General features: G+C 44.7%; 1 protein-coding gene across 1 annotated transcript in view; it reads left to right on the plus strand.

Annotated features, from left to right (window-relative positions):
- The first annotated feature begins 228 nt into the window (after positions 1-228).
- The window catches only part of TERF2 (telomeric repeat binding factor 2), a 40,123-nt gene continuing 19,331 nt past the window's right edge, over positions 229-21,020 (plus strand). The window contains 7 exon segments of the mRNA XM_058674835.1: positions 229-299; positions 6,767-7,023; positions 7,026-7,307; positions 7,410-7,505; positions 8,009-8,139; positions 19,226-19,312; positions 20,516-20,662. Of these exon segments, the coding sequence (XP_058530818.1) occupies positions 229-299; positions 6,767-7,023; positions 7,026-7,307; positions 7,410-7,505; positions 8,009-8,139; positions 19,226-19,312; positions 20,516-20,662 (1,071 nt within the window).

Raw genomic sequence — 21,020 nt, forward strand, 5'->3', positions numbered from 1 at the left:
GAACAGGTCCCCACCTCCATGGCCACATCATGTATAATACAAATAGAAGGACATATTTTTCAATGAATGGTGCCAGGACAGCTAAATATGCTATAAAACTGGACCCTAATCCATAACCTTTGCAAACATGAAATCCGGGTTGGAAAAAAAAAATAAAAGGCAAAAAATAAAAAACAATGAATTTTTAGAATGTATTACACAAAATATCTTCTTGAGTTCTAAATAGGAATGAATTTCTTCAATGAGCCCACTAACAGCAACAATTACAAGTATATGTTACCAGACTGTAATATAAAATTGTAAGTATAAGGCAGTCATGTTAAATGCTCTACCTGCCTTGGAAAAGGGCTTGTAAGGAGTATTTCACCTTAAGGAAAAGATAATACCATCTTTTTTTTTTTTTAAGATTTATTATTATTGGAAAGCTGGATATACAGAAAGGAGGAGAGACAGAGAGGAAGATCTTTCATCCAATGTTTCACTCCCCAAGTGAGCCACAACGGGCCGGTACGCGCCCATCCGATGCCGGGAACCAGGAACCTCTTCCAGGTCTCCCACGCGGGTACAGGGTCCCAAAGCCTTGGGCTGTCCTCGACTGCTTTCCCAGGCCACAAGCAGGGAGCTGGATGGGAAGTGGAGCTGCCGGGATTAGAACCGGCGCCCATATGGGATCCCAGGGCGCATTCAAGGCGAGGACTTAAGCCGCTAGGCCACACCGCCGGGCCCAAGATAATACCATCTTAAAAATACATTATCTCCTTGCACATTTTAAAGCTGACACTCAAAAGATTTCATCTGACTTAAAAAAAAAAATTACGTATCTATTGGAAAGGCAGAGATAGGAAGACACAGATGTCTCCATCTTCCAAATACCTACAGGACTGCAAGGGGCTCAAGCCAGAAGCCAGGCACTTGGTGCAGGTCCACCATGCAGGTAGCAGTGACCTATTCTCTCCCCAGGAAGGGGAGTGACCATCACCTGCTGCTTCCCAGGGCATGCATCAGCAGAAAGCTAGAATGGGAAGCAGAGCTAACACCACAACCCAGGCACTTCAGTGTGGGATACAGACATCCCAGGAGGCGTCCTAACTGCTGCACCAAACACCTGCCCCTACTTTTTTTGGCCTTTTCATTTTTTAAAAGATGTATTAGATTTAAGGTAAATCAAGCTTTATTTATTTCATTTGAAATCCAGAGTAACCAAAAAAGGGACAGATAGTCTCCTGTCTGCTGGTTCACACTCCACATAACCACAATAGCTGGGTCTGGGACAGGCTGAAACCATGAGCCAGGAACTCTCACCTGGTCCCGATAGGAACCAGAGCAGCTGGACTCAAACCAGCACCCTGTTAAACAACGCTGGGGTTGCAAGTGGCAGCTTAGCCTGCTGCAGCAAAAAGTCAGCCCCGACAGCCTGTTTGCTTGCTTGCTTATTTATTTTTTAAGGTATTTTAAAAAAGATTTATTTATTTTTTATTGGAAAGTCAGATATACAGAGAGGATGAGAGACAGAGAGGAAGATCCTTTGTCTGATGGTTCATTCCCCAAGCGGCTGCAACGGCCAGAGCTGAGCCAATCCGAAGCCAGGAGCCAGGAGCTCTTCCAGGTCTCCCACACGGGTGCAGGGTCCCAAAGCTTTGGGCCGTCCTTGACTACTTTCCAGGCCACAAGCAGGGAGCTGGATGGGAAGTGGAGCTGCCGGGATTAGAACCAGCGACCATATGGGATCCCAGAGCGTGCAAGGCAAGGACTTTAACCACTACACTATCGCGCTGGGTCCCTTTTTTTTCTTTTTTTTTTTTGTTTTTTAGAGTGTATATTTTAAAAAAGATTTATTTGGGCCCAGCACAGTAGCCTAGTGGCTAAGTTCCTTGCCTTGAATGCTCCTGAATCCCATATGGGCGCCAGTTCGTATCCTGACTGCTCTACTTCCCTTCCAGCTCCCTGCTTGCAGTAGAGGATGGTCCAAAGCCTTGGAACCCTGCACCTGCATGGGAGACCCAGAAGAAGCTCCTGGCTCCTGGCTTTGGATTGGCTCAGCTCTGTCCATTGCAGTCATTTAGGAAGTGAATCAGCGGACACAAGATCTTTCTGTATCTCCCTCTCTCTGTATATCTGCCTTTTCAATAAAAATAAATAATGCTTTTTTTCTGAAGCATGTCTCAGCAAACTGCTCCAAACTGGCAACAACTCAAATGTCTATCAGAAAGTGACAGGATAAACAAACAGTGGGTTTCATTATATGAAACATTACTCAGCTGTAACAGACAATATGGATGAATCTCAAAAACATGGTTATGCAAAAGCATCCAGACACAACAAGAACCTAATGTTTATTTTTGTAGGGGATTCATGAAGAGACAGAAGGAACCTAATCTCTTGTCATCTCACCTTGGTTAATGTCAAACAGATCTGGATTTTAAATCTGATACGGACATGCATCTATTACAACATCTTGGGCAAGCCTCTATCTGCAAAACTGACACAGTGATACATTTTTTTTTTTTTGGAGGGGAGGTGAGATTTTGCTGCTGACTAAATGAAATAGCAGATGTAAAGCATTCTAGGACAGCAGGTGATAAACAATAAATACTCAAAAATATATTTTATATGACTCTTATTTCCATCAATTTGTGACCACACTGTGTGTTTCTTTTTCTTTTTTCATCAGATTTACTGAACATCAGATAATCTTGGGGTTATATATGTATTGTTAAGTGGAAGGACATATTTGCTACCACAGAATAAAATTCCTGGATACAAATATGATCTACTTTATATTTTTTGGCTTTCAAATGTTTAATAACTGGATTTGAACAGAGGAAAAAAAATCAACAGATACTTGACTTTAAGATGTCTTGTATTCAGTTTGTTCTTCTCTCATGTCATCTCCAATTAGTTGATACACATAAGTGATCAATGTAGAAAGCTTAATGAAGGAATGATTTTTTTCCCAAGGCATTATATCCAATGGCATACATTCAATAATTTCATTATGAGATCTTCTCAGAAAAAGAGAGTGCAGAGAGGAGAGGAAGAGAGAGAGAGATCTTCAATCCACTTGTTCACTCCCCAAATTGCCACAAAGCTCAGAACTGGGCAAATCTGAAGCCAAGAGCCAGACATTCTTCCAGGTCTCCCACGCAGGTGCAGGGTCCCAAGGCTTTGGGCCGTCCTCGACTGCTTTCCCAGGCCACAAGCAGGGAGCTGGATGGGAAGCTGGGCAGCTGGGATTAGAACCGGTGCCCATATGGGATCCCGGGGCTTTCAAGGCGAGGACTTTAGCTACTAGACCACTGCACCGGGCCCCCAAGTATTAGGTTTTAAAACCTCACTATTTTGATTGATATATGTTAGGAATAATTTCAATTTCACTACTAGTTTGTTTTTTGCTTGTGTGTGTGTGCCCTTCAAGTAGGCTCTTGAAGTGAAAATGTTCATGATAAGCAAGTCACCGCAAGCCTGTCCTTAGTCCACCGACTGTAGCCTTTCCCTTGCTCAATTCTGCCCCTGCTGGAGTTCATAAAAACAGCATGAAGAACTCAAGTTCCTTGGCTAGAAAGTTGGGTATTTGCAATAGGTAATAAAGACAGTGATGCTGGGACAGTCATGTGGGTGATGGGATTTTGAAAACTAAGCAGAAACACTTGTACACTTTTGTAAATTGTGCCTTAACTTTAACAAAATGAGATTTCTGGATAGAGACGTGTGGAAGGCTGTTTAGCAGACACTGAATGAGCTCATAAAATCATCTGACACATAGTGAGCCCTTACAAAAACCAAGACCTGTAAGCTACCTCTATTGCTTGTGCTGGACAGAGGAGAAAACACAAGCATTGAAATGCCACCTGCTCAACGTTACGCAGCTAGCAAATAAAGGCGCTTTTGGAGGCAGGAAATTTGGTACCTGATGAAGGGAAACAGGCTGGGATCACAAAGCAGCCGTGAATGCCAAAGATCTTCCAGACTTAGGGCCTCTGCCCCAGTTCTGGAATATCCAACGCGGCAATATCAAGGTTCATATCTAAATAGCTCGAGCTGAGCAGGTGACTTTTTAAAAATTGATTACATTGCATTATGTGACACAGTTTTATAGGCACTGGGATTCCCCACACCCCTCCTTAACCCCCCATGGTAGATTCCTCCACCTTGTTGCATTACCACAGTTCAAATTCAGTTGAGATTCTTTCATTGCAAGCATCTACCAAGCAGAAAGTCCAGCATCTTATTGTCCAGATAAGTTCAACGGTTTCTTGGGGAGACCATCTCTGGTCTGAAGGTAGAGCCGCAGAGTATCATCCCAATCAATTAAAAGCCCCGACATTACATTAGTAACAATTTATAACGTTATGGAATTAGTTGACATGGTATTGAGTAACCAATGTTAGAAGAGGGGAAAAAAAAACAATGCAAGTTCTGAACCACATCCTGTGACTTCTATGTTGACATTTCAATTATTAGTTTATATACAACTGGGTTCTATACACCTTAAAATAGCTATAGATTACTATTCAGCTGTCTCATGTCTATTTTAATTTTAGTATTCAGCAGTTCATAGCGTTGAAGCACGATTTTGCTGAACCTGGCTGTTTTTTGGGTAGTCTAACTCTCTAACTTTAACAAGACATATGTCAACAGTTTAGGTGAACAGTTTTAGGAGGGGTGTGCAGAGAAATCTTCAATACCCCAGTGAGGAGTAACTAATCTTTGTGTCCCACCCAGTGAGTTATAAGTGCATCCCTGCTGACCGTTTCCTGTCTGTTTCTAAGCTTTCCTTCTTGTTCTCTATCTATTCTAGTTCTTTTGCTTATTTGTTTGTTTGTTTGTTTGTTTTGAGGGTTTTCTGGAGCGATCCTCATGGTCATTACGAGAGAGGGTGGGGACCCAAAGTTGGAACCAGGCAAGGACCAGAGAAAGATCCTCTCCCTAGTCCCGAAGGAAGTTTATTGTTCTTCTGTTTCTGTGGACTGCTCAGGGCTTCTGGTTGTCGTTCCGATGACCTTGGATCCTGCAAGGCAGGATTTGGGCTTCTTCCATCCCATGTGGTAGATCCAAATGGGGGTGGGTGACCTCAGAGTTCTCGGCCTCCAAAGGCACTCCAATTCTGCGTGGTGTCCTTGGCAGTTCGGATGTAGTCCTCAGTGCTCATACTGATGGTCCTTGGTGAGGATCTGGGAGTCTTCAGGGCTGGGATACCAGCCTCCTCCTCTCTGCCTGCTCCACTCTGGGGTCCGCCCCGAGCAGGTGACTTTGCATCCTCCAACACACTGTCCTATGCCTTCCCAGGTTGTTTTTAGTGATCACACTCTGGGTTCAGTCCAGCAGGGAGGAGAGGACAACCTTAGAAGCTAGACCAGTCCTTTGGCCTCTCAGGAGGAGGTGCATCCATCCACCGTCCCAATCCCGTCTCTTTCTTTTGTTTTTTGTTAAGATTTATTTACTTTTCTTTTTTATTGGAAAGGCAGATATATAGATAGGAGGAGAGACAGAGAGGGAACTTTTCCGTCCGATGGTTCACATCCCAAGTGGCCGCAATGGCTGGAACTGAGCCCATCTGAAGCCAGGAGCCTCTTCCAGGTGTCCCAGGTGAGAGCAGGGTCCCAAGGCTTTGGGCCATCTTTGACTGCTTTCCCAGACCAGAAGCAGGGAGCCGGATGGGAAGCAAGCCCTCTGGGATTAGAACCAGTGTCCACATGGGATCCTGGCACATTCAAGGAGAGGACTTTTTTAAGCCACTACTCTACTGCGCTGGGCCCTCTCTTGTGTTTCTGTATAGGGTGGTGAAATCCAGTGACTCACACCTACATTTCTCCCTCTACCCCCACTTGCTTCTTTCACCCAAACCCAGAGCCACTCACTCCTCTGCCTGCGGAGGACAGGAACACTGAGGCATCCGGGGAAGGAGTGGGGAACGGGGCTGCCAAGGTCGCGGCATACCCACCCTAGAATTCTAAGGAGCTGAAGGAGCAAGGCTCAGAGGTATGCCTAGCAGGTGGGGGAATCCACTTCCTAATGGTGTGGAACTGAGGCCTGGACCAGAACAAGTACCTAGAGAAAGAAGAGGGACCCTGATCCCTTAGTCCTCACCAGGCCTGTCTAGAGCAGCAGAAAGAGAGAGGAGTCAGGACAGGAACCCCGTGTTCTCAGATGATCTAGTCAGCTGCTGCTGTATTTGGGGAAAACTAAATAAGAGGCTGTCCAAAGAGGGTCCCTATTTCACTTTACAGACGGCCATGGGACTGGTCCAGCTTTTCAGAGTGTGCAGAAAGGCTCAATCATGTGAGCCTTTGTCAGCTCAGCACAGGCTGAAGAAAGCTGTCAGGCCCCAGCCTGGGATTCTTGGAAAAAGACACAGTGAACAAAATGAGGCGCACCTGCACTGGGAGGGGTGAGAGGATGGCCCAGTGCTGTAGGCACCTGCACTCTGGCGGCAGAATGAGGCGCCGGGCCGATGCACGCATTGGGAGTGAAGAACCGCTTCCTTTGAAATATGTGTACACACGTACACACACATTATATACGTTTATATGAATTATATACGTATACATGAAAAATACGCACATATGAAATATATGTATACACATATGTGTATGTGAACTATAGATACAAATTACATGTATATATGAAACACATATTATACACACACATATATTTTAATTCCCTCCGCGTAAGTTCCCGGGTCGCCAGTTCTTGGTTCGGCCTGGGAGCGCAGCTGCTAACGTGTGAGGCTAACCCGTCCTCCCCGGGGTCGCCCACGCACACGCAGCAGCCCCGACCGCCCGAGCCCGGCCCGCAGCCCGGCCGACGGACCTCAGGTCCCAGCAGGCAGCGCGGCCGGCCGAGCGGGAACTACGGCGGCCGAGCCGGGGGCCGGGCCCTCCGGTCCTTTCCCTCCCAGAAGCCCGCGGGCGGCCCAGGACGTCGGCCGTGTCGTGGCTGCGGGAGCCGGGGCGGCGGGCGCTGCTTCCGGCCCGGGCGTCGTGCGTGACCCTGCGGCGTCACAGCCGGGGCAGCGGCCCAGGCGAGGGGCGGGGAGGGCGCGCGGCGATCGGACGCGATGGCGGGAGGAGGCGGGAGCGGCGACGGCGGCGGGCGGGCGGGCCGGCGGGCCTCCCGCAGCGGCGGGCGGGCGAGGCGGGGGCGCCACGAGTCGGGGCTGGGGGGCGCCGCGGAGCGGGGTGCGGGGGAGGCGCGGCTGGAAGAGGCGGTCAACCGCTGGGTGCTCAAGTTCTACTTCCACGAGGCGCTGCGGGCCTTCCGGGGGAGCCGGTACGGGGACTTCAGGCAGATCCGGGACATTATGCAGGGTGAGGGCCGGCCGGGGCCGGGCGGGGGTCGCGGGGGTCGCGAGGGTCGCGGGGCCGGGGTCAGCGCGGGGCCCGCTGAGACAACGGGGTCTTCCTTCGCAGCTCTGCTCGTCAGGCCCTTGGGGAAGGAGCACACGGTGTCCCGGCTGCTGCGCGTCATGCAGTGCCTGTCGCGCATCGAAGAAGGGGAGAATTTAGGTATGGCTGGGTTTCTGTGTACGTGTGCGTGCCTGTCCGCGTCGGGTTTTGTTGTTTTCAAATTGAATATCCGGTGCTGCTAGGTTCCGGGTTAAAGTGCGCGGTTTGCTTCCATCGCGGTGGTCCTGCCACCTCGGCTGTCCTGTTAGTTGCTTGCTGTCTGAAGCGACTTAGTTGTTGTTAACAAGGGCATCGAAAAGTTTCTGGCCACTTGTGTCCGAGGAGGCTGTGTTATATAGCCTGAATTTGAGAGGTACATGCATGTGTTGAAAATACCCTCCCCCCGCCCCCGTGTCTTGGAGAAAAAAAAAGACCGAAAGAAGATGCTTTAAATTCCTTGGCTTGCGTTTGCACCCCCTTGTGGGACCGAGGGTGTCAGCAAGTGCCAAGCGGACCCTGCTCTGTTTGCATGCCCCCTTTTCCTCCATTGACCCTCATCGTGGTCGCGGACATAAGGTTTCCACTCCTCAGAGCTGAAAAGTGAAAACTGCGCTTTGTCCTAGACTGCTCCTTTGATATGGAAGCCGAGCTCACGCCCCTGGAATCCGCTATCAATGTCCTGGAGATGATTAAAACAGAGTTCACGTTGACAGAAGCAGTGATCGAGTCCAGCAGAAAACTGGTCAAGGAAGCCGTAAGGCTGTTTTTCTTTCATTTTCTTTTCTTTCTTTCTTTTCTTTATTTCTCAAACAAATCTGAAGGGTCTTTGAGGATCTGATGCTTCATCTTGTCTGCGCTGGGCAGAGGGACAAGGGAGGGAGCCAGTGTGTGCACACGCCTGTTACTTCTTTATTTCCTTTCCTGGCCAGGTCCGGGAAGAATCATTAACACCAAGTGCTTGACTTGTGTGATGTTGTGGTTTTTCCCTGTGACCTTGGCAGGAAGGGTCGAAGTACGCAGGTATTAAAGACTGGCATTTTGGAAATTATTGCACCATTTGGGACAATTGCCAAAGGCCCTATGGATTGGTCACCCTTGTTTATCATCAAGCAAGGAGAACAGCTGAGGCGTTGGGGATTGACGTTACTGTTTCACGCAGCTGTCTATACAGAAAGGGGCTTAGAACATTTAGATTAGCATCAGGAGTGCTGCATGATGGGCCAGTACATCAGCTAGAAACCCAGGAATGGCAGAAAGCTAGCACAGGCGGTATTCTTGATGCCAAGAAAAAATATATATGTGTGCTTTCCTGTGCCTTGGCCCTGGTGGCTTCAAGTAGTGGAATTTGTTTTCATTTAAAATTATATAAGTAGGAACAACGAAAAATAAACGAAATAAAACTACAGATGCGACTGGCAGCCAGGGCCAGGGATGTGGAAGCAGCTGCCAAGAGGGTTGGAGAACAGCTGAGCATTCCTTGTTGGTGGGAACTGGCGGGAGCAGAAAAGAACCCCATGTAGACCTCTAGGATTGCAGAGGAGCCTGTGAGGTGGAGGAGAAAGGCTGGCTGGGCAAGAAGCTCTGCTTGTGGAAGGGTGGGTTCCTCAGGTGCAGATGCCCTGTCCAGTGAAGGCTCTTGGCCAGGAACTATTTACTGTCTTGCAAAGAACTCTTATTAGTCATACTCAGTTCTAAGGAGCAGTGACTCCAAGAACACGTGTTTTAGTCCAGTAGGTATGTTTGTGTTGAGCATCTAATATCAGAGAGAAATCAGGACAGGAGAAGTGTCTGTTCTGGGACCTAATGAGTGAAAAGAAATGATACCAATGTGCAGTGCCACTAAGTAGCTGGTTTGGAGTGCAGCTCCTTCAGAGCCCAGGGGCTTTTCTTAAGAGGTTTCATTACAACAATCTGTTTGCAAAATCTATACTCCCTTGGAATAGTCAGTTATATTCTGATTCCCTTCCACTTTTCCACCAGGAACCAGATCTCTTGCTGAACTCTGCAAAATCTGGCAACCTGAAACAGTCAGTATTGCTGAGTCCAGGTATCAGGAGTCTGTTCTGAATAGCAGATCGGGTCCCTCTCTGAGTGTCTCAGGTTCTAGTCAAGCTGTCTGCTAGAGCTGCGGTCATTCCTCTGACATGTCACCACTTTGGCCACTTGCTGCTGGTCACACAGATCTGGTCAGCTGGGTAGAGCTTGAAGTCTGGCAGCCACAGTTAGCTTGATCTCCTTGTAGCTAAAGTATGCCACGTCATCAGGCTCTGCAGTTTCTTTGTTTAAAAGTTTTTCATTTAGAGTCATAGAGTCTGTTAATGGTCATCATTAAGAAAAAGTACCTTGGGACACCTAACCTTGGTGAGGTTTCTTGATACATTTCAGCTTTGTAAAAGTAGCACACTAGGCACCTAGAAATTCTAAGAGTTTGTGAATTTGTAAGTTACAATTTCTCTGGTTCCCTTGAGACCCTCTTAGGATCCCTGCCATCCAGGCTGAGTCTGTAACAGTGCCAGAGCCGCTTCTGACTTTGCACTGTGTCAGCATCTGCACTGATGGTACAAGAGCAGTGACTGGGCTAGGTGCCTGTGCTTTAGCAGTCAGGTAGTGGCAGGTGATACCTAGTTGTCAAATATTTTTCGTTATCAAGTGCAGTTTCTCAGAAAGCCATTAGTTTTGCTCAAGAGTCTTGATGCAGGAGTGAACACCTTTTCAGTATCTGTTGTGATACGAGAGTGTGTCTAAACATTTATGCTGCAGACCAAGGCTGATGAGCACTTGGTTCTAACTGCCCATTCTGACCCAGCTGGGTTTTATATGTACTATATGATTTTTATCTGAAAGAACTGATTAGGGCCATTCAGACTTGGTTTTTGGCAGTTATTTTCTTGGGAATGACCACAGTGTTGACAATATTCATTGTCAGTGGTAAAATCAAGCTTTTACATGAAAATTTCAAATTTTGGAAAACTTAAACTTTCTATAGTTCCTTTAGCTTTCCTGTAGTTTGACTTTTGTGAAGATTGTTACCAATTATGATTTTAAAAATATTTGTAATGAATGTGTTAGCATTTGAAAAAATCTATATAACTCAGTCAACCCTTATTTTCCATATGATTGATGCACGGTGGTGCAAAAATCATTCATGGATGAGAGATCCATTTAAAGTAACAGGTTAAGGAAAAAGTACTTGTTAAAGTTTGATACAGAATTAAAGAATATCTACAGTTTTCTGAAAAGATTATTAAACTGCAGCATTTTCTAGCATTCTATATTACAGCATTCTGTTTCTGTAAAGCACACTTTTTAAATGTACTTCAACATGGATTAAATGCAGAAGCACTTACAGGAGTCCCACTGTCCTCTGTTAAGCCAGATTGTAAACAGATTGGCAGAAATGCTTATCATTGCCACTCTTCTCATTGAACTTTTGTCTTAGATAGTAAAGTGGTTTTTTGTAAGGCTGTGTGACTTATGTTAACCTGTAATGAGTTTATTGTTACTTCTTAGTGAATAAATAAATACTTTCCAGTTTTCTCAGCATTTCTCATCTGGTATAATTCATGTTAAAAAAAAAATCCAGCTCTTTGGGTACTCATTACTATTTCAGGGGAGTAGAGAGGAATCCTGAGAGCACAAAGTTTATGACTTGCTCCTGCAGGCTGTGATTTGTGTTGACACTATAATCCTTTTTTCTTCCTAACTGCAAGAGGGATTTGTTCAGTTAGTTTGCTTTGGGAAAGAGAACAACTGTTATTGTGTGTTCATGGGGAAGCCTTGTGAGTGGACGTGTTGCTTTCTGCCGTGCTCAGGTAGTGATAGCACCTCATCTTCTGGGAGGCCTCCCCATTGGGATGTGGTACCTCTGGAAACAGGCATGGCTGTGACTCTTCAAACAGGGCCATGCTGTTTCCTCAGGGCCCCTTGTTTCTTTTTGTGTCTCCTTTAGCCTTTTTACAGTTTTGGGAACTTTTTTCCTCTTCTTATATGCTTTCTCGCAGTTTCTTTCCCGTACAAACCTATCTCGCCTATTTTGAAAACCTATGCTTGTAGTTTCCTTTTTTTCAGTTTACCAAAAGACCTTTGATACTGTTCACACGGCAGTAACCTAACAAGTATGTAGTAAGAGAAGAAATTATACTTCTGAGAACAGCCAAATGAAGAACCAAGATCTCTTAAAATTTTGTTTTTCAAAGGAAATTAGTACATAGTTTTTAGCACAGGCTTTGAGGGCAAACTTTTAAATTCCATTTGGAAAGTATTTACGTTTCCTTTCTTGTTTCACAAATGGAATACAGTAGGGCCTGTGTTCCAGTTCCAGGAAGGAGCCTATTTTCTGTCTCTCTGTCTTGATCCAACTGTATATCTTGGACAGAATGCATGGGGCAGTGACCTGTGCATTCTGAAATGTAGGCAAACAAGGAAAAAGACTAGAATTTTCCATTCCACCAAATCACTTATAGGTAGTTTGCTGTTTATCCTCCTCTAGTTATTATGTGGACTGGACTCAGAGGCGACCTGTAGTTTGTACCTGCATTCAAGGCAGGAACGGGAAGAGCTCCAGAAGACGGGCTCTTGGTCCAAGGGTCTGCTAAGCTCTCAGTGTTTCTCCTTGTTCCCTTTGCTCTTGGCCTGGCCCCCTGGCAATACTGCCTCACAGCAGCAGTTGCTAGCAGTGGCATTGGCTTCAGGGCAGGCACCTAAAACTACTGGAGAAAAATCGTTTTTCTCACTGGAATAGCATTGGTTCCCAGAATGTGGAATACACTCCATTAATCTTTTTTTTTTTTTTTTTTTTTTTTAACCTTCTCTAACCTGCTGCTTGGCCCTGGATAAAGATGCAGTTAGCATTATGGCAAGGTGGGGGGAAATTTAAGCACAGGAATACGAGGTTGACTTAATATTTGAAAATCAGTGTAATCTACTATTTTAGGCTAAGGAAGAAAAACCATATAATCATTTACTGCAAAAAAAATAATTTGATAAATTCAACATTAGTTGATGGTAAAAACACTCAGCTGACTGAAATAGAAGGAAACTTTTCAGCATTATAAAAGGTATCTACAGAAAAGGCCAAGTTAATATAGTAATGGTGAAGACCAGACAACTTTGTCTCTCACTATTCTGTTCAACATATTGGAAGGCCTAGGCAGTGTGCTGAAGCAAGAAAAAGAAATACAGGATGGGGCTGGCATGGTGGTACACCTATGGTGCCAGCATCCCACATGAGTCCTAGTGACTTCATTTCTGATGCAGCTCGCTGCTAATGAACCTGGAAAAGCAGTGGATGATGACCCAAGTACCTGACTCCTGACACATGTGAGGGACCTGGATGAAGCTTTCTCACTCCTGGCTTTGACCTGGCTCAGCCCTGGCAGTTGCTTTTCCCTTTTTATATAACTGTGCCTTTAAAATAAATGAATCTTAAAAAAAAAAAAAGAAAAGATATACATACTGGAAGGAAAAGAAGTATTGCCATACTGCCTAGTTCCAGCTGATGTGACTATACACAGAAAATGCTACAAATCATATAAACCTGTAAACAGCAAGGTTGTACAATACCAAGTCTTCTATTTTCTAGCAGTGAACAATTTAAATTTAAATCACCAAAACAAGGCCATTTACTAAAGCACCAAAAAATAAAGGAAAAACAACACTTGGGTGTAAGTCATGCAGGACCTACACATGAAAAAGTAGAAAATGATGATGAATACAGACCTGACATAGCATGTTCACGGATGGGAAGTTAATCTATAGTGTAAATATAATTCCAGTCACAGTTTCTGCAGGATTTTCTATAGATACAGATTAGCTGATTCTAAACGCTTTTTAAAAGACATTCTGAATGGGCCTGGCACATTAGCCTAGTGGCTAAACTCCTTCCCTTGTACGTGCTAGGATCCCATATGGGTGCTGGTTTGTATTCCATCCAGCTTCTGCCTGTGGCCTGGGAAAGCAGTTGAGGACAGCCCAAAGCTTTGCGACCCTGTGCCCACGTGGGAGACCTGGCAGAGGCTCCGGGCTCCTGGCTCTGGCCGTTGCGGCTGCTTGGGAAGTGCACTAGGGAATGGCAGATCTTTTCTCTGTTCTCCTTCTCCCTGTAAAATCTGCCTCTCCAATAAAAATAAATAAATCCTTAAAAAAAAGGTGAAACAACTAAAACCATTTTGTCCACTTTTTTTTTTTTTCGTGTAAGGAGAATGCTGCTTTATTGAGAAAATGCTGCTGTTTTTATACTATTTTCTGGTGCTCTGTACGTGTCCACCCTTACTCCTGGCGGCTTATCTATTTCTCCATATGGCATTATTCAACCTCTTCCAGACACACTACCCGGAAGCTGCAGTTGAGGGGATGGCCCAAGATATACATTCTCAATTCCTGAAAGTTTGCACAGATAACTAAGCAAACAATTCTGGGAATCACTCAAGCATCCTTGTGACCAGCATGTAGGCAAGATGGTGGAATTTTCCCATGCTAGGGTCTAGGAGATGTCGGCCCACAGCACTCTACAGATGTGAGGATATAATGCAGTGGGCATCTCTACTTCCAGATCAAAGATGGACTACCAATGAAACTGCTAACTATATCATGACAATAGGATGCAGGACTCTTTGCATTGTCCATGCCCACAATGATGGGCATATGACTGTTTATGAAGAATTATACTATAGTAATAATATAGCGGAACTCAGTGGGAGTTGGGAGGGGACTTGTAGTGGGGATAAGGGAAATCCCAAGATGTGTGGAACCATATTATAAAATGCTAATAATAAAAAAAGGAAAGAAAGATATCTGTCTCTCTTCCTGTCAAGCAAGGAGAATAAAATGAATTTTAGATTGTTGAAAAATATTATTTTTCTTGGCAATTAAGTGTCTGGCTGCTCCAGGCTGTGTCGAAGTCTTCACAGATCTTGAGGTGTCTGGTCTGTCTGTCTTTCTTTCTTTCTTTCTTTCTTTCTTTCTTTCTTTCTTTCTTTCTTTCTCCTCTCTTTCTTTCTCCTCTCTCTCTCTCTCTCTCTCTTTCTCCTCTCTCTTTCTTTCTCCTCTCTCTCTTTCTTTCTCCTCTCTCTTTCTTTCTCCTCTCTCTCTTTCAGGATTTATTGTCAGGAGCCACATACTATAGCCACACTGAAGCCATTTTGAATATAGACCTTGGCAGCCCCCTTCTCTCGTTCTTAAGATAAACTGAAATCTCTTCACCAGCTCTTTGATGGTAACTCACAGGTGGGGCGGGGTTGGCTTTGGTATGTCTCCTTTTGTCAAGACAACAACTCAAAGTGATGGGAATTGATATTCTGATTTTCGCCCTTGGCTCTCTCTCAGAGACTAAGGGACAAAGCCAGGAAGAATGTGCCCTGGAAAAAATCTTGGCGCGTAGCTGTTGGATCAGCAGGCCCATTTTGTCCACTTTTAAGATGACTATAAAGTTCCTCATGGCTGTGGAGATCCAGATGGTGGTATAGGAGAGACCAGAAGCAAAATACTGGAGTCAACACCATACAACTGATTTTTGACAAGGATATCAAGGGAATTCAATGGCAAGAGGCATTGAATGGAAAGAGGATAATCTTTACCAGCAAGTGATGTTGAAACAATTGACAATCATTTGGACTATGACATTACATTTATAGCTTATACAAAAATTCACTGAAAATGATTCTTAAACTAAGTGTAAGATGTAAAATCAAGAAATCATGAAAATATCTGGGAGTGAGGCAAAAATTCTTACATAAAATGCTAGACCCACAATCCATAAGAGGAAATACAAGGACTACATTATATCAAGATTGGAAACTCTTACCTTTCTCTTTCTACCATGATGGTGTGTGTGTGTGCCTACTTTCTTTGCCGTGTCCTCTTAGAAGACTTTCAGGATCATGTGATTCCTGGCCCCCAAATAAATAAATAAGTAAATGAGTGAATAAATAAAGAAAAGCACAAGAAGTTTATCACTCTATATCCCCCAGATATCTGAAAGAAAAATTATTGAGTAAAATAGCAAGAAGAACCAAGCAAATTCCCTAAGAAATTGCACCCAAAATGATGCACGTCATTTATGCCGTATCAAGGTCATCATCTCCTTAGCGTGTCCTGCTGAGACTGTCCCCCACTGTGGACAGCTTTACATGTTGTATTGGCAATATGCATGTTATCCTATGTGCTGTCTTAAGTAGGATGGTGCTGTAATAAGTGCCAAACTTCTTTTTAAAGATGTATTTATTTTTATTGTAAAGGCAGATTTTACAGGGAAGAAACATAGAAAGATCTGCTATCCCCTAGTGCACTCCTCAAGTGGCTGCAGCGGCCAGAACTGAGCCGATTTGAAACCAGGAGCGTCTTCTAGGGCTTCCCGTGCAGGTGCAGGGTCCCAAGGCTTTGGGCCGTCCTCGACTGCTCCCCCAGGCCACAAGCAGGGAGTTGGATGGGAAGTGGAGTAGACGCGGCATAAACTGGTGACCATGTGGGATCCTGGCGTGTGCAAGGTGAGGACTTTAACCATTTGGCTAATGTGTTGGGGCCAAATGCCAAACTTTATAATTATTTGACAGGCAGTGAGATACAAAGAACACTCCCACCCACTGATTAAATCCCAGAATGCACATGATGGTTGGACAGCTAAAGCTGGGCTCCAAGAACTCAATCTAGATGTCCCATGTGTCAGGAACCCAATGACTTAAGCTATTAGTACTGCCTCCTGAAGTACACACTAGCAGGAAACTGAAATCAATAGCTGATGTTAAGGCTTAAACCTGGCAACTCTGGTATGGGACATAAGTATCCTAATTTGCAACTTAACCTCTTCCAGGCCAAAGCCCTGCCCCCCATGAGACTTTATTTGGGTGGGGTAAATTGGAAAAAGTGCTTGGTGCTCCAAAAACAATTAAGAAAAGACAAAGCTATAGTCGATTTGTGAGAGAATATTTGAAAATAAAGTATCTGACAAACACCTTGTATCTAGAATATATATAAAGAATTGTGCCTTGGGTTGTGGTGCAGTGGGTTAAACCTTTACCTGTGGCACCAGCTTCCCATGAGCATTAAAATCTGCCATATTATTTAGCCTCTAAATATATTTTGAAGCATCATGTACACCATAGTTTTATTTAGTTAAAATTATTTTTTTAAAGATTTATTTATTGATTTTTACAAAGTCAGATATACAGAGAGGAGGAGAAACAGAGAGGAAGATCTTCCATCCGATGATTCACTCCCCAAGTAAGCGCAACGGTCGGTGCTGTGCCGATCCGAAGCTGGGAACCAGGAACTTCTTCCGGGTCTCCCACATGGGTGCAGGGTCCCAAAGCATTGGGCCATCCTCGACTGCTTTCCCAGGCCACAAGCAGAGCTGGATGGGAAGTGGAGCTGCCGGGATTAGAACCGGCGCCCATATGGGATCCCGGCGCATTCAAGGCGAGGACTTTAGCCGCTAGGCCATGCTGCCGGGCCCTATTTAGTTAAAATTATTAGTGTGGACCCTGGTGCAAAAGCTCAGTGGCTAAATCCTTACCATGCAAGCACCAGAATCCCATATGGGTGCTGGTTCACGTCCTGGCTGCCCTGCTTCCCTTCCAGCTCCCTGCCTGTGGCCTGGGAAAGCGATGGAGGACTGCCCAACGCCTTGCAGGTGCAGGGTCCCAAGGCTTTGGGCCATCCTTGACTGCTTTCCCAGGCCACAAGCAGGGGACTGGATGGAAAGTGGAACTGCCAGGATTAGAATTGGTGCCCACATAGGATCCCTGTGCATTCAAGGCGAGGACTTTAGCTGTTATGCCGCCGCGCCGGGCCCTGAGGGTTGGTATTCTTACGAACAACGCCACTGGCTTTCTGTGGGGGAAGGGATGATTTAGCTGATACATCAATACAGGGGACAGTGCTCAGCGGGAAGAAGACACACTGGCTCTTAGTAATGGGGTAGTATGGGTGGGCCTCAGCAGCTTTACAGAGTGAAGGAGGCCAGGCTCAAGGCTACCTCCTCCGTCCTATGGAGAGAAGACAGACTGGGGATGAACAGCTCAGAGGCCTTCAGATTCCCGTCATGGGTACTGGAGTCTACATATATTAAACTCCAGAATTGTGCACTCAAAAGAGGTGGTTTTTCTGAATGCCAGTTAAGATTAACCTGTATGATTTTTCTTTTTAAAGATTTATTTATTTTTTATTGGAAAGTCAGATATACAGAGAGGAGAGACAGAGAAGATCTTCTGTCTACAGATTCACTCTTCAAGCGACTGCAACAGCCAGAGCTGAACTTATCCGAAGTCAGGAGCCCGGAGCCTCTTCTGAGTCTCCCACATGGGTGCAGGGTTCCAAGGTTTTGGACTGTCCTCAACTGCTTTCCCGGCCACAGGCCAGGGAGCTGGATGGGAAGCGGGGCCACCGGGATTAGAACCGGCGCCCATATGGGATCCCGTTGCGTTCAAGGCGAGGACCGTAACTGCAACGGTATCACGCCGGGCCCAACCTGTATGATTTTAAAAGTAAAAATTGTGTTCTTCAAGAAAGTATAGTCATCATGTGGTTTTTGTGCTGAAAATGATGTGGTGATGGTTATCTATTAAAATGAGAAGGGCAGCCTCCCTGCCTGTGTAACAGCAGGTGACCCCTGTCCCCTTCCACCCGACTAACAGAATGATGAGAGCATCACGGATTCCTTTGCTCTTCCCACTTTTTGGTTCTGGACCTCTGTACATTGTCCCCCATGAAGACAACAGACTGTATTAATGTATTTATTTGAAAGGCAGAGAGGAGAGAGACAGAGAAATCCTCCATCCCCTGGTTAACTCTGCAGCAGGATGGCTGGGCCAGGTTTAAGTTAGGTTTAAGTTAACTCAACTCCTTCTGGGTCTCCTGTGTATGTGGCAGGGACTTGGGTCATCATTTGCTGGCTCCTATAGTAGGAAGTGCAGACCATCCCAGGTGGCAGCTGAACCCTCCAATTTTAAACCACAACATCTACTCTGGTTTCCTTTTTTAATGATATTAAAACAAAACAAAACCCAAGACTTTGATGCTTTGAGAAAGATTTAAGGTATTTCCATTATCTTTCATAACTCCAGAGGCTGTCAGCATTCTGTTGGATTTTCTTATTCTTTTAATTGTTCACGTGTTAAGATTTACTTTTTAATCCCCAATCACTGTAATTTTTTCCTCTCTTTATGTTCGTTCTGGTGTTTCTTCACAGGACTTTGATTTTTCTTTGTGACTAGTGAGGTCTCATCCTACCCAGAACTTTGTCCTCTTTATTTGCTGCCTTGGGTGAGCTGGCTGTGTTGGTCTCCATGCACTTTTAATAAACAGTTGCTGGCTAGGATTTGTGGTGCAGAGGCTTGTCTCTGTATGAGCCCGTAGACCTGACCTTTCCTGAGTGGAGCCAGCACATCTCTGTGGTCAGCAAATCACTGTTTTCTTTCTCCTACTTACAGAGTATCTTCCCTCTTCCTCACTTTTTAATTTAAAGCTCTTGCATCCAAAAGAACTATCCCCAGTTATTCTGAGGAGTTGAGAATGCAGGGCCCTGAAATGACTCCTGGCCATTTTGTCTTGCCTCAGGCTCTCTTCACACTGTTTAAATGGTCTAATCCAGGGGATCACACTTTGCTCTATCAGCCATTTGAAAATAAAAAAAATTCTTTGTAACACTCAAAAGTGACCACTTTACAGACTAAAACAGCTTATCATTGTTCATGTTGCTTGCTTGAATAATTGCTAATTTTTAAGTACAGGAATTAGACAAAGTAAAAAAGTTCTTGACTTCTTAGTTTATTTTGCGATTTGATACTTCGACTACACCTGCTATTACAAAAGTAAAAAGAAAGTCTCCCCCCCCCCTTTTTTTTTAGGCTGTCATTATTTGTATCAAAAACAAAGAATTTGAAAAAGCTTCGAAAATTTTGAAAAAACACATGTCCAAGGACCCCACAACTCAGGTAAGTTTGGTATCTTTTTTGTTCTTGTGACTTAAATCCATCATTTCTTTGTGAGGAATTTTATCCAAGTAGTCCCCTTTAAATATGCCACACTTGCCACATAAGTCCATGATAACTCACTGTAAGGTTAGTTTGTTAGAATTTACTTTTCCTTAAGCAAACTTACCCAAGCCATTCGTTTATTTGCCTTATTTCTGTTTGGTTTGTGACAGAACATTTCTGTTGGCCGTCAGCACTACCTATGAAGCTGACGGGTTTTGTTAACACTTCTGTCCTGTTTAGATACATGCTGATCCTGCAGACTGGGGATTCTACTTTCATGAGGACCTGCTGTTAGAAGCTATGTAGGCCCCCTGCTGTTAATTTTTTCTTTTCTTTTTATTATTATTATTTTTTTTATTATAAAGTCAGATATGTATAGAGAGGAGGAAAGACAAAGGAAGATCTTCAGTCCAATGATTCATTTCCCAAGCAGCCACCACAGGTGGAGCTGCACCAGTCTGAAGCCAGGAGCCTGGAGCCTCTTTCAGGTTTCCCATGTGGGTGCAGGGTCCCAAGGCTTTGGGCCATCCTCGACTGCTTTCCCAGGCCATAAGCAAGGAGTTGGATGGGAAGCGGGGCTGCCGGGATTAGAACTGGCACTCATATGGGATCCCGGCGCATGTAAGGTGAAGACTTTAGCTGCTAGGCTACTGTGCTGGACCCAATATTTTTTAGAAAGGTAATATGCCACATATAAACAATGTTCAAAAAGTGTAAACGAAAACTTCCATGAAAATTCTCTCATCTCTGACCCTTACTGATTTTGCTCCCATCAGGGGCAACCTGCATTTCTTTAACCAAGCAGGTGTGTGTGTGTGTGGGTGTATAGACACGAGTGCACAGATGCATCTTCTCTGTCTTCAGACTCCCATATGTGACAGTATATTCTGCACACCAATCTGAACGTGTGTGTGTGTGTATATTTAACCTGCTATACCTTGGAGATTATTCTGTTAGCACATAAAGAACTTTTTTTATCCCTTTTTATAGCTGCAAAATAACCTACTGTGGCTGAACTCTTAATTTACTGACCAGTCCTTTGTGCTGGGCTTCCCTTGATATGTGTGTCCCAGCTGACAGCATTCTCTCTCATCATCACTGAAATTTTGCTGGATTTCTCTTTTCCTTTTTCGTGTTACAAATGACTGATTTTCTGTGTAGAAGATGAGAAATGATCTCCTGAACATTATTCGAGAAAAGAACTTGGCCCACCCTGTTATCCAGAACTTTTCCTATGAGACCTTCCAACAGAAGATGCTGCGCTTCCTGGAGAGCCACCTGGACGACACAGAGCCCTACCTCCTCACGGTGTGCTTGACCTTTCTTTCCTCCCACCACTCGTGTGCCCTTGAGCTTGTGCAAAGAAGGAGAAAATCAGAAGTGAAAAAGACTTACTGTGTGAAAAATTTCGCATTATCTGCACATGTGCTATCTTCCTTAATTAAATATCTTAAAAATAAAAAAACAAGGTGCTGTCTCCCTCACCTCCCATTTTTAGCTCTTCTATGTGTAATTAACTTACTGGGGTTAAAGTGGAATGTTCATTTTGAGTCAGTTGTGGTTCCCAAAGAAGGTAAAATTTGAGCTAAATGTTGGAAAAAGGGTAACTTGGTAGATGCAGTGTAACGGGATTAACAGGAAGAGCATGGTGTACATTTGGGAGACT

The sequence above is a fragment of the Ochotona princeps genome, chromosome 16 (genome assembly GCF_030435755.1).
Source record: "Ochotona princeps isolate mOchPri1 chromosome 16, mOchPri1.hap1, whole genome shotgun sequence".
NCBI classification, from domain to species: domain Eukaryota; kingdom Metazoa; phylum Chordata; class Mammalia; order Lagomorpha; family Ochotonidae; genus Ochotona; species Ochotona princeps.